This window comes from Pezoporus flaviventris, unplaced genomic scaffold (assembly GCF_033815535.1).
Source record: "Pezoporus flaviventris isolate CSIRO_AGI_PZ_B2104156 unplaced genomic scaffold, CSIRO_AGI_Pfla_v1 ptg000015l, whole genome shotgun sequence".
In the NCBI taxonomy this organism is placed as follows: domain Eukaryota; kingdom Metazoa; phylum Chordata; class Aves; order Psittaciformes; family Psittacidae; genus Pezoporus; species Pezoporus flaviventris.
Window position 1 is genome coordinate 28,569,668 of NW_026892563.1, and position 25,732 is coordinate 28,595,399.

At 44.9% G+C, this 25,732-nt stretch overlaps 1 protein-coding gene across 1 annotated transcript in view; it reads right to left on the minus strand.

Moving 5' to 3' along the window:
• RCSD1 (RCSD domain containing 1) overlaps positions 1 to 23,395 on the minus strand; it is a 34,258-nt gene extending 10,863 nt beyond the window's left edge. Inside the window, exon 1 of the mRNA XM_061454486.1 lies at positions 23,189 to 23,395. Within this exon, the coding sequence (XP_061310470.1) occupies positions 23,189 to 23,194 (6 nt within the window). The 5' untranslated portion in view covers positions 23,195 to 23,395. The remainder of the gene's footprint in view (positions 1 to 23,188) is intronic.
• Between the last annotated feature and the right edge of the window lie 2,337 nt (positions 23,396 to 25,732).

Genomic DNA, 25,732 nt, shown 5'->3' on the forward strand with positions numbered 1-25,732 from the left:
CTCATCCACACCTAAGACATGCGTCTGCTACTTTCACCCCAGAGCTCGGTGGTGGGTCTTTCCTGCCCCACAATAGTAACGTAACCTCTCCCATTCCTGGTCATTTTTTCCATCTTGGTGACATAACCCACCACTTCTCTGAAGGATGATGATAAGGAGCTCTGCTTTTTTGTTTTGCCAAAAGAAGGTGAAATTACTCAGATGTGAATTCTGTGCTCTTTGCAACTAACTGCTGATTCTTTCCCTTTTCCTAAGAGAAGTGTGCATGGGCTAAACCTAGTGAGCTAAGGTGAAAGAATTATTCCATCAGTAATTTGGTGACTGCTACTCTGAGGTCTTTTACTGTTCCATAAAAATAAGTGTCTAAGCACTGTGTATTCTGGAAAGTGTCAGTCAGAGACTTAAAACACTAAATGAATTGTACCATCAGTGTAAGCATGGCACTATCTGCAAAAGAGGAAGTGCAACTAGCAAGTCCTCTGTACAGGGTTTCACTTTCCTCTTCCAAATAAGTTTATAAAATTGAGTAAATTTGAAAATTATTTTCAACCACATGTTTCTTCATCTGCTCTTGTCCTGGGTTCAGCAGTAGCAGTCATGTTTTTTCCTTTGTGTTAGCTGGTGCAGTGCTGTGTTTTGACTTCTAGTTTTGAGAACAGCGTTGGTGAAGCCGATGTTTTCGGTTGTTGCTAGGTGATGTTTACCCTGACCAAGGACTCTGTGAGGCTCATGCTCTGCCAGGGAGGAGGGGAAGCTGTGAGGAAGCAGAGACGGGGCGCCTGACCCGGGCTAGCCGGGGAGGTATTCCATACCACAGCACGTCATGCCCGGGGTGGGGGGTAACTGGGAGTTACCCGGAAGGACAGGAGCTTCCGGGTGGAACTCGTTTTCTTGGCCGGTGGTATCGTATTCTCTTCCCTTGTTATTTTCCCTTATCATTGTTTTAGCTGATAGTAGCGGTGGTGATTTGTGTTGTACATTGGTTGCTGGACTGTTCTTGTCTCAACCCGTAGGAGGTGTACTCTCTCGATCCTCCTCCCCGTTCCTCCGGGAGCGGGGAAGGGGAGAGCCCCGGTGCAGGGAGGGGGGGGGAGACGAACACGGACCTTGATTGTTGTCAGCTTGGCACCACTCACTGGGAGTGAGTGAACAAGTTACCTGACTGGGTTTAAACCACGACAGTTTTATTGGTAGCTGCGCAGTTCATTGCAGCCAAAGTTTGAGTAGCGACTGTCGCTTTGCCCTCAAATCCGCCGACATTCTTTTCCTTTTGAAGGTGCTGGATAGTGTTGAACAAGGCCCTGTAAGCATAGGCCAAGCCCCAGCACGTTGCCGTGATTTGTCCATCTCTGGTATGGCCAGAATGACCACACACCTCATTTAAGTGTTTTACTAATTCTTCTGGATTTTGCAGTTGTTCGGTAGTGAAATTCCAAAATACTGGGGGGGCCCACTGACCTAGATACTTGCCCATACTATCCCACACACCCTGCCACTCATGGCTGTCCAGCCTCTGGGAAAATCTCTCGGTCCTCCTACATCGTCGTTTGACCCCAGACAAGACCCAAACCTGAATCTGCTTAACTCTTGAAATCAGTAGTGGGCAAAACACACTCTGTATGCGTGTTAGCATGGTGATTCCCATCACCATCAGCAAACAAGTCTCAAGAGCATTAAAAGGCCATTTAAAAAATTCGAAACTCTCAAATGTAAATGGTCTGGGGGGACGACTAGGAGGGTAAAAGGATGTCTCCTTCACAGGTTGAGCACCTGAGAAGGAGAAAAAAGATGTGTAATTGCTAAGCACCTCCATCATATACCTCCCAAAGTATAAAGGTGGTGACCACACTGGGAACATAAGCCAGATCAGTTTCATGATCAATGATTCTATTGTATTACAAGTCATTACCATAAAGTACAATGGGATAAAAACCTTAGCCCAAGCCCCACACTTGAAAAACACTAATACAGCCAATACCGGATGGACGTAAGATATGGTATACTGAAACTGTGAGATCAAGAGGAAAAACCTTGAGAGCCAATAAATCAGCATTGTGACGAGTGACTATCAATCCAGTCAGATCTGTTCTTATCTCAACCCCTCGTGCCCCACGTTGGGCGCCAAATAAAACTGTCGTGGTTTAAACCCAGTCAGGTAACTTGTTCACTCACTCCCAGTGAGTGGTGCCAAGCTGACAACAATCAAGGTCCGTGTTCGTCTCCCCCCCCCTCCCTGCACCGGGGCTCTCCCCTTCCCCGCTCCCGGAGGAACGGGGAGGAGGATCGAGAGAGTACACCTCCTACGGGTTGAGACAAGAACAGTCCAGCAACCAATGTACAACACAAATCACCACCGCTACTATCAGCTAAAACAATGATAAGGGAAAATAACAAGGGAAGAGAATACGATACCACCGGCCAAGAAAACGAGTTCCACCCGGAAGCTCCTGTCCTTCCGGGTAACTCCCAGTTACCCCCCACCCCGGGCATGACGTGCTGTGGTATGGAATACCTCCCCGGCTAGCCCGGGTCAGGCGCCCCGTCTCTGCTTCCTCACAGCTTCCCCTCCTCCCTGGCAGAGCATGAGCCTCACAGAGTCCTTGGTCAGGGTAAACATCACCTAGCAACAACCGAAAACATCGGCTTCACCAACGCTGTTCTCAAAACTAGAAGTCAAAACACAGCACTGCACCAGCTAACACAAAGGAAAAAACATGACTGCTACTGCTGAACCCAGGACAGCTCTTAAAACTGAACCTGGCCCCTTTGACAGCACTGGAGAGGAAAGTCCTGCCTTTATTTGTGGGTTAGGTACAATCATGGCAATTCAAGGTTTCTCACCAAAGCCTCTCCTTCCTTATGCTTCGGAATCCTTGCCTCCGTTGTGAAAGCAAAACTGATACCAATTCCTGATTCTGCAGATTCAGAAGCCTAAAGGGGGACACTATTTTTAGCACAGATCCCTGCTTCTCTCACAGGCTCCCTGGTGGAAATACCACTAGGTCTCCATAGAAATGTCCCACATCATCTCTGCTGTATCTTTTCAAGGCAGCTGGGAGTGGAGATGCTCAGTACTCAAGGTAGTGACTGGAGATGCCTGGATGCTGTGGCACAGTCAGCTCTGGTAGCACAGTCCCAACTTGGTGATTTAATGTGCCAGAAATGCAAGGGTAGAAAGGCTGCCTGATGTGGGAGGGATCCCTCAGTACAGCAATGTCCTTACCTGGCTCAGTGACATTTGCCAATTCCCCTGCTAGAGCCCATGGACCCACTGTGGGCAGCAGATGAGAGAAAGTGTGTATTAGAGGCCCACAGAGAAAAGGTCAAGAGACTGCAGAGTTTCTCTGTGCATACACCTTGGATATTCACAAACAGCTTTTCTTAAAGATCATGATTTGAGCTACAGGTGAGGAGTGTCACTACAATGAGTTTTTTTATGAAATCAGAATGCAGAGAATTTCCACTCCTGTAGAAAACTGGAAAGCCAGAGGTGGCTTTGGTGGTGAACTGAAATGACTTGCTGATACTGGTGCAAAACTGGGCCCAACAGCCTTCAGCTAGCAGTTTTGGTCATGACCTAACCCCAGTTTTGTCACTGTCCATAATACGCTACTGGAAATACTAGTCTGAAAGTGTACCAGTGGGATTCAGAAGCAGACAATGAAGGATTTGTGCACCTGGTTTGACTGATGAAAAGAGCAAAGGTTTATTAGCTGCCAAACAGTGGAGTGTTTTGGCTTAAGCAGTACTTAAATGCCAGCTGAATAACAGCAGTGATTTGTACTGCCCTACTCTCCTTCCCTCCCCTATGAGTCCTCTGACTTGTCTGCTTTTGCAGAAAATGGTCTAATATTTTGGCCAAATGGAGCACCTTTAATCTGAGATGCAAGTCCTCCACAGCACCTTGCAAGGCTGGAGTATTCAGCAGCTATGAATTCAGTGATGGTTACACAATTTTGGTACTGGTCCTGTGCACTTCACACACAAATTCTCATGAAACTGTATCTAGATGTGCACTGAGGCCACTCCCTCAACTTCACATCCCTCCCTTGCTTCTAAAGAGCTTCACAGTAATGATTCCCTGAAGCCATTCTCACACCAGTCCATCGTGCCAGCCGCTTTCCCATACCCTGTGCTCACGCAAGCTCTGCAAAGCTCCGCGGTGACTCCCACAGGGGTTTTTCATTGCTGCGCATACAATCTCCCCCAGCAAAAGCAAATATGGCAAAAATAATGACAAATACAGTGTGTCAGAGTGAGACACAATAAGGCATCAGAAGTTCAGGGCTAGTGTCAGGATTACAGAAACAGAATCCAGAAATAGTGACCCTCAGCACCAAGCTCTCAACACCATGCTATGAGAAGGCAGTTGCCAGTATGCTAAATGAGAACAAGAGAGGGTCAGTGTTTTTGGGGTGCAGCTTCATAAGGTCTTGGTTTTGCCAGAAAGACAGCTTATGTTTCCAAGTACTCTTTCTCCCTTGACCTTCGTTTCCCCCTTCCCCCCTCCCTTGCACCAGTGTGAATTTGTGGGGCTTGTGCTGTACACCATATCACTGAAATGATCTGGGCTAAAAATATATCCCTTAAGTCTTTACAAGGTTATTTTTAACTCAGATCATTTCAGCAATTGAGTTCACAGCACGCCTGACAAGCACTTACACTGCCATAGCAGGAGGGGATGTAAGTTTGGCAGCATCAGCCTGCAGTTCAGGGGGAGGACTTCCCTTTAACCACCTCAGACAGAGCCTGAGGAAACTGCATCCTGATATATCCTCCTGTCCAGAGGGCTGAGAACAGCAGAAAAATCATATATTTGCACGCCTGCTGGTAAAGGTTATTTTGGCCTGTGGCACTGGTATTTCACCCTGCAGTCTGTTGCCTCCTGCCTGAGACACAACTGAGCACCTTGCCACACTGGCAGCTGAGTGAATCGGAATAAGTTTCTGTTACACACCCACAAAAGACCCACAGATACTGTGTCAGAGATCTCCAGAAGCCCCACGTCGAAGAGTGGCAGCCACGTGTGTCTGGGGAGCAGATTTGCCCCACTGCATGGCAAAGGCAAAGCCTGGAGGACCCCCTCAGGTAAGGAAGGGATGAGGGATGAATCTGCAGGGAGGAAACTAGAATCATACTAGAGTCAAACTAGAGTCATAGAATCATAGAATGGTTTGGGTTGGAATGGACCTTAAAGCTCATCTAGTTCCAGCCCTTTTCCACGGGCAGAGACACCTTCCACTAGATCAGAGCCCTATCCAGCCTGGCCTTGAACACTTCCCCCCTCTTCCCTGCCTTGCTCAGCCCTATGAAAGCAAAGGACATACTGTCTGTGCAAAGCCTTCCCAGACACAACACCTACCTTTCTCATTTTTCAGTAAGGCAGATACAGGATTTGAGGAGTCAGACAGTCATAAGCCTTATCTGCACAGGAAAGCTTCTACCATATACACTGGCGTAACTCAGCTCACGTAGGGAGAAATACAGCCTTAATCTGACAGAGGTGCCTGTTTTTCAGCAATCACTGTGGCTGAAAAAAGCCAGTCTCAAACTTCTCAAGTACCTGTTTCTGACACAGAAAGAAGCATTTTGGGAATGAAGCATTAAGCTCTAGCAGTGAATGTGCCTCCTTTCAGGACCCCCCAGGGGGAGGAGTGGGGTGAATGTCTCCTTCCCCTGCCATGAGGTCTGCAGCTTCTCTCCTGAAAAGTCTTCCCTGCAGAGATAGGGTTTGATGAACTGGAGATGTCTGTCTTGCAGAACAAGCATGAGAGAAGTGATGACAGTACTAGCTCCTCCCATACTGCCCCACGGATTTGAGGTAACCATTCCCATAAGCAAGAGCTAATCCTTTCTCCCTGCCCCATCTGTTTTATTTAACCATTGAGGACAGCTGGAGGCAAAAGGCTACCGAATATTCATGTGATGTGTGATCTATGGTGTAGTTCTGGTCTGTCTGGAAAGGACATGAACTTATGCTCTGGAGAATACATCATGAATGCATCTCATTACCAGCCAAGCACACATGCATGTCAGACCAGCCTTACTTTTTTTAAGGCCACAATAACATTCAATAATGCTAAAGATAATATGAATGTGTCTGCATGTACTGAAGTAATAAAATCTTTCAGTTAGGAGTATCTTTAGTACCTGTTCTAAAGGGAAGTGTCCAAAGAGGCCAATCCACCAAACTATGTTTTCCTACCCCTAGGTTCATTTATTGTTCAAAGAAGATAATCTAAAAAAACCTGGAGTGGATCCCTAGGTGTGGGTCTTAACCTTAAAGCAGAACGGACAAGTTTAGGTTCACCTGGGCAAATCTGCCACTTTTTTTGTCATTGTTCAATGGAAGGAAATAGGTAACTGAATTTTCATTTTCAGCCTCTCCTTACAGGCACTAGTTATTTTGGCTCTCACATTTCATAAAAGAAGATAAGATTAGATGGGCAGCTCATAAGCAACTCTTCTTTAAATGAACTGAAAAAAAAGCTCAAGAATAGTTTTTAATAGGATTGGACCCAAGTTACTAATAGAAAATTCTCTCTAATCTGTAGTTTTTAGTTTCACTCAAAGCCATCTCTCTGCAATTTGCCATTTAGATGAATCTCAGTTTGCACCTTCCAGACAACATAACCTGAGCCGATTAGTTTATCTGTGTCTATGTGAGTACATCAATAGCATCAGGATGATGCTGAAAAGGGAACATTGTTTGGACTGGGAAAGGAGAAGTAAGTTATCAGGGTAGGTTTAAAATAAACTCCCTCAAAGGAGCAAACTGAGAGGCAAAGAGGGTGAGAAAATACCTGAATCCCAGCATGAGAATCTGGGCAGCAAAACCCAGGAGAGGCTGCTACCACAGTCTGAGCCTTCTCATTCTCCTTGTCACCCACCCATCAATGCAGGTTGTGCACAGACTGTCCAGGAAGCATGTGGGCTCACAAAAAAAATCTGGCCTCGGCCCATTCGTTTAATTCCCTAGACAGGAATCTCACAATGCTTGTTCCAAATGGAGCTCAGCAGCACGCTGGTCCCCTGGCTCAAGAAGCAACACATCCCAAGATGTCAGAAGCAACACATCCCAAGATGTCAGCCCTGAGTAAACAAACCTTTTCTTGTCACACTGAGTCTTCTCTCCATCCCAGTGAGGCATCCTTCTTCTCATCTCTCTCTCTTTACCCTTCTTACCCTCACAAATCATTCTCACTGGAGGACTTCTAACTCTCTGTTTCAGGAGGGATTTATGTGGTTTATTTTTTCACTTGGCATCTTATCTGGCAATGAGGCTGCTTCTTGTCTGGTTGTGGTAAATTTTAATTACCAGCAGAAGCCCCAGCTAGAAGTGGCAGCAGCTGTGGTTCAGTGATACTTATAGCCAGTCCTGTCCATCATTGTGTCAGCCTTGCAGATCTTTCAGGTGTATCGTAAATGCTAGAAAAGAAACAATATTTTTCTACTTCTCTCTGTCTCCTCCATTTCTCATCCCAGATGAGAATTTTGTGATCTTTAGTAATGGCAGTGTGCAGAGTTCTCATCCTTTTCCTCTGAGATGTCATCAGATGTCTGGGTGAAGAGGAATAATCAGCCTCTAACTGCCATCGATCCCCCCGTGCCAGAACATAGGAGTGAAACACAACAGAAAGACGCAAAAAAAGTAAGATTTCCATTTCAAAGATTCAAAGAGAATTCTGGGTCTGAAATCAGGACATACAATCTGCCAGTGCAGAGTGGCTGATATCACATGCAACAGATTCAATCTTCAATCTTGCAGCTCCAGGGAAAGCAACCTGCAGCCTGTGGGAATATATTGTGAATATATTTCAGATTTCTAAACACTCTGTGGAAAGAGTGGAATCTCAGATTAGGTCTGGGACCAGTCTGAGCTCCTGGGTCCCAGAGATGAGCTTAAGATTCCTCTAACTCAGGCATACATCTCATCTGTACGTGTCTCTACATAGCTGGTTTCCTTCAGACAAGGAAAGTTATGAAGACAGGCAGGAGGAGGTAAGGACTTCTGATGACACATGCTACCTTCAAGGCAGTCAGTGCTGTTAGAGCCCAGCCATCTCTAGCATCTTTCTTCAGTTCTAATCTTAGTGAAAACAGGAGCTGTCACAGCAGCCCTAAAAAAAATTTGACTAGAAGTACCAAAATGCATGTTGCAGGAACAGATGTCAAGTCTCCTCTTAGACTCTTTCTAACATTTTTGTAGGAGAGTGAGCTTTTTGCCTGAGTGTAAACCACTGCTGGCATGTCTCTTGAAGTCTTGGAATAAGTTAGCCACAAGAACAACTCCGAGAAGTGCAACATCGCTCCACAGAGTGGTACCCAGGTCAACACTGATCCCTACACAGATGAACAAACATAGGATGAGTCTGTGTCTGAACTCAGCTGCAAGGCTATTGCATAGCTATGAGGGGGATGAAGAGAAAGGAGCTCTGACTATAACACAGGACAGAATAGTACGAGCAATGTGGACTTGAAAGGAGGGTTGCTTGTTTGTTTTTAGGAGAAAGGACAGGAAAATTCTACTTTACATGAAGTATGTAAAAATACAAAACGTTTATCTGGAAAGCAACTCTGGAAAGAGTTTGCTTTAGGGAAACATTTTTCTCAAGGCTTTCGGTGGTCTGGTCTTGATTTTCTCCTTCTGAGAGGTCCCTCGTGAACCACTGCCACCTTGGCAGTCAGGGTCAAGCACTGTGCAAAGGGAAATGTGAGGATATTCCAGCTCAGCAGCGATGAGCAGCTTTCATCCATAAGTCAGCAAATACAGTGCAGTGATTTCAAAACTACAGACTCAGATCTGCCAAATTTAAAGGCTCATAAAAGAAAGATTTGGGAATTGGTGGAGGTAGGAGATACCATGTAGCCAGAAACTAGTAAAGGGACAAATGCTTTTCAAAGGAAGGCACACTATGTTCAACTTGTCCCCTATACTGTAAAAAAAATGGTTCATGTACTCCCTGCCTTGCTTGCTGAAAGTAGAGGGGAAACTATGGCTGTTTTTTCTTCTTTCAGTGGATCAAGCTACCCATGTCTATATGTAAAAGGGCCTGGACAATTAGCACAGTGGCTGGAGCAAGGCTTTTCTCAAAGAAAAGTTGCTGCCTGTTTGGATCAGAAGCTTGCTCAGGGTCCCTCCAAGCAACCTCAGGACTGCCTAGAGCTCCTGAACATAACAGCAAATGGTTATCACAAGTAAAAGCCTACCCTAATAGTGCTGGGCAACAGGGACCACTGGATGGTGGCTGGAGTTAGGTGGTGTGGTTCAAGAGCATTGCAAGTGTCTCTGCTGCCTCACTCAGTGCCAGGCAGCAGAGAGCAGCAGACATGCAGGTGAGGAGCTGTGTCCTTCACAACAGAATTATAGAAACATCTGCAGAATACACTACCTACTTTCTGTTTCAGAGAATGACTACAATGAAATTGAATGAGGTAATCGTTATTTTAATCTCCCCTCGGAGACGTCCCTCCCTTTGCTATTGACGCATTTCTGCTAATAAAACAGGTGCGATGCTACTGTTACGTAGTATTGTTTTTCATGAAAGACAGTCAGTACCAATGCCACCTTTCTCCACATCTCCCAAAAGGCATCTCTTCTCAGCAGAGTAGCTTCATGAAGTCTCGGTTTAACCTGATGAGGTGGGACAGCTGCTGCTGGGCCCAAAGTGGAGGAAGCAGTCTCCTGTTTGCCTCTGTGAAATTTGTTAGTAAGATGTCCTAACCAACAGTCCAGGCTGGAAAGGCCCTTATATAGGAAGGGTATGCCAGCCACCTCATGCTAGCCTTTGGCTGGTGTTGAAAACTTTGAAGGCTGGATTTATGGCAAGTTTTTCTTCTCGTCGTGCCATGGTTTGTAGCTCTCTAGAGAGCCTGACCTGTACTTGCTAAGCACTGTCTGATAAGGTTAGCAAACTCAGCAAATATCACTGTGAAAAGTACAAGTTAGATCCTGAATCTTCCTTTTAGTAACGACAATAGTTGGCAATTGCCTAGTGCCTGTACGTTCCCAGCACCTCACAGGCCAATTCATTACAGCAGCATTACCTCAAACCTTCATGGTTAGGAGCCTCTGCTGAGAGGGCAGTGTATGGGCTTTCATGCATGTGTAGCCACTGCTGCATACACCACAGAATCGGCCCAGGGGTAAGTCAGGGTTTTATCTGTCAGGAGAGCACTCAGATCACCAGGCAGAGTTCCCCTCTGCCCCAGGGAATCTTGAAACCCTTGCTGCATGTTGGCGTGGCTTTAACAGGCCGTGCCCTAAGCACCAGATTAAAAATTACCTCTTTCAGACAGACCAAAGGGTTTGAAGCCCACACCCCCTGCAAACAGAACGGGGCCCAGACCATCCGCTTCCTGAGCAAGTGTCTTATCATGTCTGTCAAAGTCTGCCAAGAATGGTTTGATCTAATACAGTCATTACCAAAACAGGCAGGGAGCTGCAGCACCTGGCTCTGCTGCGCAGTGTGCCTTGGCAGGGGCAGCACATATGTAATCTCAGCCCTACCCTATGGAGACGTGAGCAGCTCTTGGTTCTGCTGTGCACTGTGCAGGAAGGCATCTGGCTGTTCAGCCATGACCTGCTGCTCAGGGAAGGAGGTGGCAGACCATTTCAAATGTAAATCAATTATTTTATGTGCATGTATAGTGTTTCAGGAGTCCTCGACTGAGGTGATTGCAGAGACCTCCAGCAACAAACACACAGGTGTCATAGTTTCCTTTGCTGTAAGATGCCTGATCCTATTTGCTTGTGTTCATTGTGCTGAAGAGAAGAGTGGAGAGATGAGGTTGTGGTACAAGGGGAATGTAACAAGGAAATACCTAGTTTCTAATGCCAGCTTGGTCTGGGCAGCAGCCCACCCATGGCCAGATCAGCTGGGACTATCCCAGTCTTTTGCAGAAGCAGGATGGCACTGGTTGAATTTTAGTGTCAAGTAGGCAGATGCCTAGTGAAGTGATCAGCAGAGTCAAGCAATGGTTGCAAGGATTGTTTCCAGGCTGAAGATGTGACTGCAGTGTTTAATTTCTGCGTCAGTCCTGTAGCTGATCAGTAACTTGCCCTCAACATTCAGGACAGAATTTTAGTCCAGGGTTTCACAAGCTTCACATTGACACTCGGTCTTCCATGGCACACTGGTTCTCCACAACAGAAGTGTCTGAGGATAGCTACACTGCAATGCTGAGTAGCCCAAGGAAACCTGTAGTAAGGGATATGGGCCCCACAGTCACAACTTCTTATGGTGGCATCAAACTGGATGCATTCTTTTGGTGCTGTGCTCACACCAAAGGGATTCATCAGCCCAGTCACAGCTCTGCATGAACATGCACAAACACCAGATATCTGCATTGCACCTCTGTGAGAAGTAGTAGCTATCTGGATTTTGTGTGGTACAGGGTATTTCAGGCACTTAACTGAGATGACCTGTTGCCACAAAACTCATCCTAAGCAAGCCCTAACAAAGTCCAGCACCCACAAAGGACTGATTCCTTCTCAGTGAACTATGTTTTTGATGGAATTCCAGTTTGGTGTCTGAAGATTTTTAAAACTTTGATATTATCCAGCATGATTATAAGGGTGTCTTAAAGACACTTTGCTAGTGAGACAACAGATTTCACATCTCAGTCACATGCATTCCCTGTTTGTTCAGCTTACCCTTCCTGCCTGCAGTTACAGGGTTGTACCCTAACAATTGCCTGAGTCTCAGTAACCTGCGCAGGCTAAGCAGTCAGCCTACAGTTTCCCTAGACTAAGTCAACAACATGAGAGGAAGGAGAAGTTCAAAGATGTTGAAAGCAATAGGAATAGAACAACTGAAATGAGACTTAGTGTCAGAAGACAGAATATTCAAGAAGGAAGGCCCAGAAGGTACTCGAATGATGAGGTGACTCCTGTTGCAGTGAGAAGATACAAGGCTGGGGTAAGAGGTAAAAAGGTGAAATAAAAGACTGCTAATACCAGTGAGACATGAGGCTACAGAGGGAGGAAGATGTATGACATACAGTAAAAAGAGATTATGATAATCAATATTACTAGATTTTTAAGCTACATGACAACATTTGTTTGCAAACAGTGAAGGTAAAAGAGTAGAAGGGCTAGGTGGAGAGGCAAAAATCGAGGCCAGTTGCCTACACCCAAGGCAGAGAGGCTGAGAGAGCAGGGAAAAGAGATAAGGCTCATTAAGGAGCCCGATCTATTCAAGGAGAAATGGCCTTGGCCTTTCCTGTAAAAGGGCCATGCGTGTGTAATTGCCTCATTACCAGCCAAACACAGCTCCTTGCTCACAGGCCAAGCAGTCAACATGGAAATAATTTGCAGGCAACAGGAAAAAGATTGTGGATAAAGTTGATATCTGGCTTGATGTGATCATACCCAGCCACACAAGTGCAGAAACAATGAAAGCACAGAGGCTGTGCCCACACAAGCAGTGTGGCAGCCTGTCTCTGGAGCAGCTCCTTGCAAGAGGGGTTTTCCTGCCACCTGAAACAGTGCAACTTCAAAACCTCATTCGTTCTGGGTTTTAAGCCCAGCCATACCACATGTGGCTCTCCCTTCTGAGACTCTGGTGTGCACTAGTGTCTCCATTCAGGACTTTGCTGTGATGAGGGCAAGACATGTCTTTTTAGAGAAGGCTAAGATCACAGAATCACAGAATGCCAGAGCTTCAAGAAAAAAAAGAAAACTACAGAAAGAGTCAAAAGCTGATTTTTCTGTGTGGCTACTGTAGGTGGCAAAGTATTTCAAATCATCCAACTACTACCCAGTGGTACCCCGTACACTGCAAACTGGAGCTAAGCCATCAATAACCTTAAGCACTGAGATACAAAGATGTGACTAGTTTAAAAAATGCTCTGCAATTACTAAGTTTGACTATACTTGAAGACTATATTAATGCGTCTCCTCCCTTTATGAAGTCCTGGGAACTCAGAGTCATCCTATTTTCTTAGAGTTAACATGTCCAGTTTAAAAACTACTGGCTGTATTTGCCTGGAACAGTTAAAAAAAAAACAAAACAAACAACTTTTTTCTTTTCTGCTCATTATGATGAGCATTTGACCTTAAAAGAACAATGCTGATCTTGCAGAGCTCTTTCCTTGCTCCAGGTGAATACCAGTGACACATTTGCAGTCTTTTTCCTTCAAGTTTACAATACCTCTAAGGGGTTTTGGGGAAATACTTTGTGCCTCTAAAACATGAGTGCTGCTGGTGAGCTACAATTCTGCAGCAGATTTCCTGATTATGAAAATTTGGCTTGGGATGCTGAAAACAAGGTTCCTTACTCTGAAATGCCCTGTTAAATACAGCCCTTGGTTCTTCTCTCAAAGAAGATCACAATGAAGGAGGCCAGTGGGCATTTCAGTAGCAGCAGGATTTCAGCGTCATCTGAGAGCCAATGCACCATTACTAAATAACTAAAGACCCCCACTCTCTTTCAAGCAGCACCACTCTTCATTTCTCCAAAATTAAATTAGATTAACACCTACACAGCTTTTAACTTAGTTCAGGAAGACCTCTGGCTTTTCTGGTGCGTCAGTCAGGACCTATGGTCCTTCTCTCCAACTGATTGGAGCCCTCTAGCAACAATGGTGTATGAAAACTTGGTTGATACAACCAGATATGAGCTACTGCAGATATCTAAATTACAGATAATTGATGTGAAAGGCATGTGGGGAAAAGAAAGGGGTTATTTCTCAGAAATTATCCATTGAATAGGTAAGTTGATGAGGTTGTGTTGTTTTAGGAATCCACAGACACACCAGATGTAGAATAGCTCCTTCGGAGCCAAGGCCTGATATGTACCTTGATAGAGTGATGCTGATGTCCTAATCTACAGCTGACTGCAGCTGTTACAAGGATGGCGGTCTGGCTGCACTGGAGTGTCTTTCTTCCCAAGCATCTTACACAGCTTATATATCCAGTATCTGAGATTTGTCCTTGAGATACTCACACTACTAGCAAATGCCTCCATGGGTGGAGGGGTGAGATAATAGAGAATAATAGATAATGGAGAAGAGCAGTGGGGCCACCATAAGACATAGCTGCTTTCCTAGTGCACAGTTTGCACCAGCTGCTTTTTCAGAGCTCTGTTCCTGGCCAGAGTTTTCCCCAGGATCCTTCTCAGCTTCCTGATGTTTCCCTCTCAGACATCTGTTTTTCTTAATGGTCTGGGAACTATACACAGCCTGTCAAGTTTCCCCAGATTAATCAGTGCCTCTCTGTATGTACTTCCAGGCCTCGTTCTTAAGAGCTCTTGCTGCTCTAGAAGGATGAGAGGTGAGCTAATGAAGGAACAGCTGACAACGTCCCAGGCTGCCCACACAGAGAGGGGAAATAGTGCAGTCTGTGGGGCAAGTGCACCTGATCTCATGTCTCCAACAAAGGCACAGGGGAGAGAGATGGCCAGGAAGGCTGGGCACATGTGTGGATTCTTTCAGTGGGGAATAAAATGCATGAACCATGGTTATCTGATATAGACCTTTGAGATAAGCAGCTTCCTGTTGATTGTGTCCTGCAGAACATCATTATTTTAAACCATCTGAATCATAGTGTTGCTTTAAGTGACTTGCAAAGCCCTTTAGCTGTAGACACAATGCAAGGCTGCACCCTGTCTTACCTGCACACATGGAGCCACTTGGGTAGCTGCTCTGAAGGAAACGGGTTGAGTGAATGAAATAGCCCCTTAGCAGGAAAGGTGGCAGCGTGATGAATCAACTTTCAACTCCTATTCAGTTTAGCTTCTCCCTTACTTCCCTCATGTGGGGTGAGGGAAGGAGCCCTGGTTTTAGCAGAGGTTGGAAGTAAGATGAACTTCAGCAGGAGGAGGCTCAAACACAAGATGCTTCAGGCGGGATGAAGAAGGGACCACTCTTGGACTGACTGAGTGGTTAAAGAGGATGAACTTTAAGCAGGTGCATACGCAGTATGTGTTAATTATCTAATCTGAAGCTATTCAGAAGGTCAAATTAGAAACTGAAGTCATGGATCTGTCAAAGAAGGGACACAGAGAATGTGAGAAGTAGGGACAATTCAAAACACTTCTGATAAATACTGTAAGTAGATTGTGATAACCTCTCCATTTAAGCTCAACACTAGAGACAGTCTCGTAGCAGCACAGGGATTCAACTTCTCTTAATTTATCATGCTAGAAATAGAAAATCAGAAGGGTAGATGAGCCTTCACAGAGATCCTAACTGCTGCAACTTCCAGGACTTGTCAGGACTGTGCTATCTTTGATAACACATTGCTATTAAATTAGGTCTACGCTGGATACCAGCAGGTTGGAGAATGAGGTTCATATTTATCTGAGCCAGGAATTTAGTCTAATTTCTGGAAATTAGATAAATTCCTGGAAATTAGATAATTAGAGGAACGTGATAGTAAACACTCAGCTAGCAGCCAGCTTGAGGTGTGAATGCTAAGCTGTATCCACAGAGTTCTTTTTAGCTGGGCCCTGGAAGGCTCAACAGCCCCGCAGCACTAAGGATCCTGGTCTGCAAAGCTGCTTTCTCAGCAGCTGCCCTCCCTTTGGCTCCATCTGAGGGCTCTAGTTTTCTTTTTTCTGTGATCTGAGAAAGATAATTATCTCTGTTTCTGAACAAACCTGTTTGTGAAATTCTCCCAAAAACCCTGTAGAAGAGAACCCCAATGTTTGTAACAGCTTTGGAGTACCCTGCCTAGTTTAATGCTCTATTTCTTTTTCCTGATGGCTGACTGAAACTTGTTTACAAGTTCTTTTTGTGGCAAGAAGTGGGACTAAGTTCCTCCAACCTCAGGCACAGTTTCTCCAGATCAAAGCTGGGCTACTGGAACCAGGTGTCCAGGAAGCACGGGCTCAGTGTCTGCATCTCACTTGCTCAGTGAGCAAATCAGCCCTAGGAAGTTCTGTTCAGAATGTCACTGAATTCATAGACCTTAAAATGAAAGGTGTTGAGAAGAAGAATTACAACAAATGATACAGCAATTTTTGAGTTGCAGAGCGAGGCAGAAGAAATAAAGTATGAAGGTTTCATTACTTAGCAGCTTTTCTTTCCCATGGGCTACAAAACGAAAAGGCTTCCAGCTTTCACCATTGAGAATATACGAACTAAACCGGTGCCCACTGCAAAGGGGCACTGAAGAGCTGCTGTAGATGATGCAGGCTTCAGTTTGCTGGATCAGAGTGTGAAGTTGCTGCAGGGGATGGACCCTGTGAGACTGGACCTTGAGCATCATATTCCTGAGCAAGGCCTGTCATGGAGACCATAGGTGGTGGGTCACCCACACTAGGCGCCTGCGGTCAGAACTGGAATAGTACGAGATACCGGTGCCAAGGGCAGGAGATTGGGATGAGAGGGCAGAGTCAAAGAACATGAGTCCTGTGCATAGTGCAAAGGAGAAGAAGAGGGGATGAGAAGAAACCCCCAGGTGGCGGCAGGCAAAGGCTTCTTGACCTGTACAGAGCAGGACTTGGTACATGAGTCCTGGTATGAGAGGAAAAGACAGCTTTGCATTGATGAAAGAGAATGTGTGAGGACTGTCTCCTTTTTGTATGGGTGACTTGTCGAACTTGTTACCTTTCTGTCTCCTGTCACCTCATGCTGCAGTGCATTCAGCAATCCATTCCTTTTATTCCACTCTGTCCTCTTTACAGACACCTGCTGCCTAGAGAACCAGTGTGCATGCCTGTACTTGTCCACATGGACAAGTCTCTTAACTGGGAATGAATACCTTGAATCTGGGAATGAACACACTGGATTTTCACGGAGGGACAGCATTGACAACTCTGTGCACTTTGTAAAGACTAAGTGGGAAGCCAAATTATACTATGCACGTTTCACAAGTTAAATACATGCTTGCTGCAGGGCCCAAGGGGTGAAATTCCTCAGAAACCTGGCACACAAGCTCAAGTGTGTGTATATGAAAACAGGACCTGTTTCATCTGGACTTACATGAGAGGAACATGGCACTCAACAGAAAGATATTTCAAGATGATTGACTTGAATAACCCATGACTGCTGTTGCAGTACAAAGTTTTAAAGGATAAAGAATCCCATTCTTAAAACTGGAAGAACACACACACACAAAATTGGTTTTGTGTTTCACACAGGCAATAAAAGAACAGTTCCCAGACTCTTGCAGATGTGATGCCAGTTTATTTTGATCTAAGCTTCCCAGAGGCAAAAATCTGAGGGGCTCGAACAACATATCATAGCAGGAAGGAATCATAAATGCTTTTGGGACCTGATGCTGAATAGCCACTAGTTTCTGCTAGCAGCCCCACACATGGAAGAACTGCAGAAAAAGTATGGTCTTGCCCCCCTGGTGGCCCTATCAGTACTAACACTTGAATGCAACAGATTACTCCTGCCATTATCTTTTTCATGCTCTGTCCAGCCTACTTTTTAACATCTCATGGGAAAGAGATTTCCATTATATGTGGTTTCCACTATACTATTCCAGTCCCTGCCAGACCTCACTGCCAGAAATCCTTCCTGCTATGCAGTGAGATATGCATCTTCCCTTTAATTTGATCCCATTATTCCCAGACATGCTGCTTTTGCAATGCACTAATTCTGTTTCCTCTGTGTTAAAAGTTTTAGACTACTGTCCTCTGTCTCACCCCAAAGCCACACTGACTTGTTAACTCCATTCTTCTGAGTCAGCTTTCCCTCTCGTTTGCATTTTTGCATCTCCATCTTTTAGGTACCCAAGCTCCCAAACTGCACATGTTGATGCTGTGGTCTATGTAAGCAATAAATTTCTTGCCTTTAGAAGCAGCATGTAGCTTGGTTCAGTGATGGAGCATGAGAAAAATGTATTCTATTTTGTGAAGTATCACTCCATGCCATAGCTACCAGCTTGTACAAAAGCACAACCTGAGCTGTGGTCCAATCATGCTGAGAATATGCATTTGAGAAGTCTGAGATGAACAGTGGCTTTGTTGAATCTGGTAGTGGTAAATCAATATCCTTTGCAGATTGGCTGCTAGTCATCCACACTGACCAAAACACTGTGTGCATCTTGTTACAAAGGGTAAACAGGTTTATTTGCACTAGGATACTTGTATGCAAAAACCAGTTTAATGCCCTGCTGTGTGGGTTTAGGGTTCTTTAAAAAAACAAACCTTGATGCTGAAGAACAAAAGAAATAGAGAATGCATTTATACCACCTGCCAGTCTGGCAAGTGAAGTCTGGGTCTATGCTTGGAGAAGACTTCCAGAAACACCTTTAGCAAGTGATGTGCTCATATCTGACTAAAATTTGATCTGATGTCTTTTTTTTCTTTCTAACAAGTGAAAGCTTCATTTGGCACTAATGCGGTAGATTAGCTTCATCCTTGTCAGTGCATTAGCAGGACCCATATACCGGTGATAAGATACCATAAAGATATGTCTCAGCCTTGATGTTAATGTAAAAGTGTTTCTGGCATAAGACTCACAGCTGGATACATTGTGGCTTAGATGAAGTGCGACTTAAATCTGTGCATATGTGAGACTCTGTAAGAGTAAAGTGCCCTATGCCTCTGACAATAACTCAGTGTGACACAACTGTGCAGTGAATGTGTAATAACAGATTCTCCTTACACAGTACATCTCCTTTCTCTAGACCAAATTCATCCTTACATATGCCATGCTGCAAACTGCTAAAGGTGTATAATTGTGTAAGTCACCAAGACAAGTTGTGTCTCTGCAGTATTACAGCACCTACAGGCAGCAAGAAGGCTTCACCAGTAAAATAGACAGGTCCTCTAAACAGGTTCTCTGGCTGCTGGGTACAAATCCCAAACTCAGGCTGTAGGTTTGGTGTTTTAGGAGAGTGAGGGAGAGGAGAAGTTCAGAAGATTCATCCCTCTCTAGTGATGCAGGAGAAGCTTTAATTCTTCAAACCACCTTGCACTAGGTACAAGAAAGGGTCACAGCACAGCCCATGGGGCTTGGTTTTGTTCCTTTCTGTCCTTCAAGAGGGAGGCCTCATCCGGTTATTGGGATGTGGAAGTCTCACAAACCTGATACTTTCCAGGATCTTCTTCTGGAGACATGCTACTACTGTCAGTTAGGTCCTAAACCTGCCCAGACCTGAGGAGTAAAATGGGGTCATATGGTACCTCTCCTAGTATAGTTACATACTCGTCCCTTTATCTACACAGACACTCTGCACAAATGTGTCATTTTGATGAGTTTGGAAGGAAACCATGAAAACAAGTGTTTTATGGTTAACAAGGTTAAAATGCTTTGTTAAGCAAAAAGAAAAAAAAAAGAGCAGAAAAGGAATGTTTTAACTTTTGGAATGAAAGCCAAGCAGCAGAGCTCCCTGAGAAAGGGAAATTGTTTTCTGGCAGGGCTAACCATGGCATAACACCTGTACTTTATCTTGGCTGTGGAGCTGCAAGGGTGGGCAGAGACCTCGCTCAGCTGAGCTCACCTCTGTGGTTTACTGTCCTGCTGCTCTGAGGACCATTATGGTTACAGATTTCAGCCTCCTGGTCTGCACAGTACCAAGTACTTGTTCCTCTGTCCTGTCCACTTCAATCCTCTTGTGTGACAGGTCACGTATCCTTAGTGCAGTTTTCCAAGGGACATTGTAAGTACCTATGCTGAAAGAAAGATGCCCTGTAGTTTGGGTGAGGTCACCATTCCCCATGGCTCCTGGAAGGATGCAGCAATGCAAATCCTAGATCTGGAAATGTGCTCAGTTGTGATGTCTGGCTGACCACAGTACAACGGGGGAAATGGCTTCTGACCTCGCCTGTTGAAGGGAGAGATGTGTAGAAACCCCTGGAGATTTCTGCAGCCTCCTACTGATACAGGGAACAGAGGACTCTGATGTTCACTGGAGGAGTGGGGCAGGACCCAGGGCCTCTTTGTGGTATCCTCACTTGACACAAGAGAGGCTATTACTGAAAAGAGCAGTGGCCCCATCACTCCCCAGATGTCCCACATGAGAAGACTGTGGTGTAGGGAGAGGACAGGTCTTAGAGACATGTCCAGTAGGTTGTCCAGAAGAGAAGTGGTGAGGTGAGCAGAGAACTGCTGTCAGCCCTAGAAAAGCTTTCCTTCTGAGCTGATGCAGCAACTGGCAAAATGAAGATCTAGCAGGACCTAGCTGCAGAAAAGAGACATGGAATGGAGATGTCACAGAAAGAATCTATTGGTAGACACAGAAAATATGGAAGCCTTCCGAAAGTAAACCTGGTTGTTGCACCTTTGCAGCTTAGGCAACCCATCACACCATAGGGAGCCACCAAAGACCAGTCTTGGACTGCTTCCATTTGCTGTGTGAGTGAAGTTCAAATGTCTCCATACTTCCAAGCTCCTACAGAGAGGCTGGGAAGATGAATGGCATGACCACTGTTGGATATGGGCTTCAGAAAGCCACAGGCAATTTCAGTGGATGCCTTAACTCACAATATCTGCAGCAAGGTTTGATACCGCTATGGGAACTAGACAGATTGGACCAAATCTGAAGACGTAAACAAACTGATACATTCATTTCTGATCCATTTGGTACTGCAAACGCAAAGAATGTTCGTTGGCTGCCTTTTTGCAAGTGGCTTAGCTTTCATCAGCGCCAGCTTTACACACTTTTTATACAAACTCCTCTGTCCTGAACAGACAGAACTTAATGATTTCAAGTTCCTTTCATCAGTCATAACACTGGAAAGAAAACTGATTCTCAAATCTATCTTGCATCAAGACGCTGGGTCTTCACAAAAAAAAAAACAAACCAAAAAACCACACCAAGAAAACAACCCATGAAGATCTGCAGACTCACAAAATTACATGAACTGCAAGAATGGGGTTTTGTTGCCACTTACTTCCTCTTTGGGATCTTAAATGGTTACAGTTACTGCTTTCAATGTTTCAATGCTTTCAATGTTTTCAATTTCTGCTATCACGTTCCTGAAAGCAGAATGCCTAAGACTGTAGGTACTGGCCCTAACAAACAGCAACACCACGCTACCCTCTCTGAGAAAGCGATCCCAAATATCTTGCTTCTGTGGGGTTTTCAAAAATAGGGTCTTCCTGCCAGAGACGTGATGGAAATCAGCTGGCTAGGTCAGCCTGCTGACCTTTTTTCATAATGCTAATCCTAATGTGTCCCACTAGAGCAAAGAGCTTGCCAGTTATGCCTGCAGGGAAGCACACTGATGAAGCAAACAGGGAAATAACAGAACTCTCATTCCTGCTGCACAGGCCAGTTATGCCTGCAGGGAAGCCTGCAGGGAAGCACACTGATGAAGCAAACAGGGAAATAACAGAACTCTTCATTCCTGCTGCACAGGACCATAGCATCTGTTTTAAAGCAAAAGAGTGTAGCGAGTCTCCAGGTCCTGCTCACACTGCCTGTGAAAAGCTGTTAGGAAGAAATGGAGAACTGGCAGGTGGGAACTCTTGGATCTATTTTGGTCTAATATCTTCTTACCTTTGGGACACTAACCACCTTTTTGGAGGCTTGGGGCAGGAAGGGAAGACCAAGTACACTACTTAAAAAATGTCTCAGGAGTTGAGATGTTTTAAAAATAAGAAACAGATGCAACAATCTACAGAGGATCAGAAAACAAGGTAACATGGGGAAAGAGTAGGAAATAGAGGAAAGGGAACAGGATCAAGAAGAGGACACTCAGGTTAAAGACTTCAGAGAAGTCTTCCATATGTGTCACATGTGTCTCCCGAAAGGAAATTTCTACTCTGAAACATCTCTGAAGAAGATAACAGAAAACACCTGAGGAGTGTATAGAGAGGAAAAGGGATGTGGGAGAGTGTACTCAACACAATAAATACCAGTCTTTGCTCCATATCTTGCTTAATATGCACAGCAGTTATAACAAATTAAGAGCTCAACTCCCCTTTCCCTCTGAGACATCACCAGCTTCTATATAGCCAAAAAGAAAAAAAAAAACGAGCATTAACACTTACTGATCTACTCTCTGTCAAACCTAGTAGTCCTTACAAACCTATACATTTGTCATGCCACATGTAGTCTGTGCTCAGTTGGTTTGATCACTGCTTGGTCCTTCTCTATACCAAAATCTGTTTAGATAGTTTGTTGAGGACATTTCTTCTAACAAACATGTCTGATCTTTAACACTTGCCTGTGGGGCAGGGCAGCACAAATAACAGGGAGTGTGATGTTAGCACCGGAGCGTTAACAGAACTGACCTATGTAATGGAAAGCTTTCAAGAAAAATTATAGTGGTGCCTCAAGCACACTGTTCCCTGGCTTTGTGGCATGTTCCCTGCTGCTGGGGCTGCACTGACACAGAAAAATGCTTTCCTGGGAAGACAATCTAACGTGCTTAGTAAGATGTGTGTTTAGCTGAAATACCACAAGTCCTCTTTTGTCATTTGAGGTTTTCACAATGTCATAATCACCTATCTCCTGTGCCCCTCCTAAAAATACTTTTTTTTTCTTTTGCCACTTCAAAAACTGCTCATGAATCCAGTCTGACATGAGCAAAGCAAGCACCATCTTTCCTATCTTGCATGAATGGGAAAAGAGGTAAGCAGAGGTGAACTGCCTTCAGGGTGCTACACAGGAGAAGACTTGGACTGAAATGCCAGGGAAGCCTGCCTCCTGTCCGCAAGCTGTGTGCCCACAAAGAGACAGAGCTCTGGTTCTCCTCGAGCATGGGACATACAGTATGGAGAAAAAAGCACAGGAAACTCTCTGGGGGTGTACTACTCATTTACCTCTCCAAAGCAGTGGTTCTCAGGTTTCTCATGATTCTACTGAAATGCTCTAATGATAATGAAAGTGATACTGCCCCATCCATGCGGAACTCTGCTCAGGGTCCAAATCACAGCTTCTGCTGTTCCATGGGCTGGGTAGGAATCAGTCCTAAAGAGCCTGCTCATCCTGTACGTTTTGTTCACTTCTCATATGATCCCATTCCTACTGTATTTTTAAAACCTTCTTTCAAAAGGATACCGTTTAAACTGTAACTCTCCCACCTCAAAGACTAAAAAATAAATAGCAGTCCTTCCTCATTCCCCTTTCACAGATGTAATTTCTGCCCACACCATCCCCCTACTTTCCAAATCTGAATACTCTGAGGTGCACTGCAAGGGCTGGGAGACAAAGACATTTATCTAAACCTCAGCAAAGAGATATTCTGAGCTGTCGTTAGTGAGAAATTGCTTTGCAAGGTGGAGCTAATACAGATCGAGGAGCCAGTCACAAGCTAGTGGAAATAAAAGTTTTCTTTACCTCCATGTCCCGCAAAAGAGGTGTCCTTGGGGAAATCTTTCTTCCCCACCCCTTTCCCTCTTATCTGTGGGAAAACTTCAGCCAAGCCAGAAAAATTGTGCCGCGGTGGAAGGCATGTAATATCCAAGCTGCTGCTCAGCTTGAGAACTGACAAAGCCCAGCAAGTGACCCTGCACTACCAACAAGGAGGAAGGGCGGGTTGGTGAGAGGAAGGGAGGGAGGGGAGAGGAGGGGGAGGCAAGGCAATCAGAGTTTAAATTTAGACACAAATCTAAACAGATACTGTCCTTCCCAGAGCTCTGGGCTCATGAGGCAACAAGCAGCAAACTCTGCTGCTGCTCCCAAACTTTGGGACATGTTCACTTTCTCCCTTCCTTTCTCCCCTTTATATTTTCTGTCACCTCATCTTTACTTCCCCCCCCCCCCCCCCCCCCCCCCCCATGCCGTTTTGCCTCTATTTCTCTCCATTGCTTGCAGTTACTGCCCCGATGTTTCTGCCTGGATCTCTCCCTTGACCATGCTTCTCTCTCCAAGTCTGCAGGGTCTCTTCCTTTTTGTTTATTTGTAAGGAGACTCTTTTCCCCTCTCACTGCAGCTTCCCTTCTCCCTTCCTTCGCACTTTTAGGTAATTTCAATCAGCAGTGGACTGTCTTTAGAGTGATCAGAGAGACAGAAGAGGAGCAGTGCAAGGGTGATTGTTGTATTTGACCAGAAGGCTTTGGTATCTTAGTTCACAGCTGGGACTCCCAGGGACGACACTACTGTGCCGCTGGGTGTTCTCCTAAACGAGAGATAAGGGCTCCACTGTGAAGAGAACTGCAATAATGTGGGCACAAGCAGAAGGGGGGTTGCCATGCAAGGTGTCACTGCTAGTTGTAAAGCAGGACTAGCTCCTTCCACCCTGAATTCATGCCTCACACTACCAGGTCAGAAAGTGCAGAATGCTCTCTCCCTTCACAGGAAAGGATTGACTTGTGCACTGGAAACGAGAAGCTTCAGTGGTGACAGGAAAAAAAGCCTTAGGAATGTTTTGCTATAGTTTCCACTTCCATTCAGATCAGTGTTGTAAACTGGACATCTCTTTTAACAACTGTTTGCATATGCTCCTCCTCAAGAATTTCAGTCCCCACCTCTTGAGAGCAGGGTGGAGCAGGGTGGTGCAAAGAATTTGGAAACACTTCCTTTGTCTTCTGCTGGCTTCCTTGCCTTGCATGCAGCTGCGAAGTGACACAATGTCATGCCATCATTCTGAGATGATACCTCAAAGGCAAAAGAGGGTTAAAGCATCTTTTCTGAAAAGGGATGCATACTTTTCCTCTGCACTGTTTTGCAAGTCCCTGCTGGCTATGGTGGAAGACACTGCAGAATGGATTTAAATGTGACAATCATGATATCCCAGATTATTGTTACCAATAAATCATCTTGACATAGTTCTTACAGTATAGTTAACTGTTGCTGTACTGCATGCTGTCTGTAGGACTCTTACGGAACTAGTAGATTTTAATCATGATCTAATTAACTCCCAAATTCAATATACAATGGTTACTTGGTCCTTAGCCAAAGAATGGTATGCTGAGTTGCTGCAATCTGGAGATTGGGCAAGAGGACTAAATAATCTTCTGTTGCTGTAACACTGGATTAGTTGAAACCCCTCTGATGTAAGCAACCAGAAGATGCTGCAACTATAGATGTAAGCAAATATATTAAAAATCTAAAAAAAAGTGTAAGAATAAAATTCCTTCTTGATTGGAAATCCTATTGATTTCTTGAAGTCCTGACAATGGTACATCAGGAGAGGGGATAGGAATTGAACTGAGAAGCAGCATGAGGTGGGGAGGGCAGGATACTTCGGCTGCGCATGTTTTCCCTGCTGTTGGGTCAGAAGGAGGATTTTATGTTCAGGGATTTCACTGTGGGCATTAGTCACAAGTGTTGTTTTCAAGCTGTCTACCATTTAACAGACTGTCAATATCACATAGTGCAGTGGTTGCTTCATGCCATTCAGGGTCTATTTCAGTAATTTGTTTTGGCTTTCAGGGGTTGTACTCTGTGGAGGAAACTCTTTACTCAGGTCTACAGAAAAGGATGCTGCTAGGCAGAGATGGTATCACTTTACCAGCAGTAATAAAGCAAAGGTAGTTGCACCTGCCCCACCACAATTCTTCACTATTTATTTCTCCTCCCAAGTATCTTGCCACAAGGCAAATCTTTTCTGCCAGCAGGACTCCCAGATGCCATTGCTCAGCGCAAGGTACACAGTACTCTATTAATGCTAAATCTTTCTTCCTGAAGGAACAGGGAGAGAACACAGAGAAATACAGCACATGATTTTCTCCAGACAGGAAGACACAAGGTGTGGATTTGCCCTAGACTTGTTTCTGGACTGAAAACCACCAGAATATCTGAAACAATCAACCTACATGTTTTAACTACAAGAACCTCGTAACAAATGTTATTAAGGAAGGTTATACTGAGGAACCGGGTATGCACGTGCAAGTATGAATGTGAGATATTTTAGAGTATGACTCTCTGCATTTCTCTGTG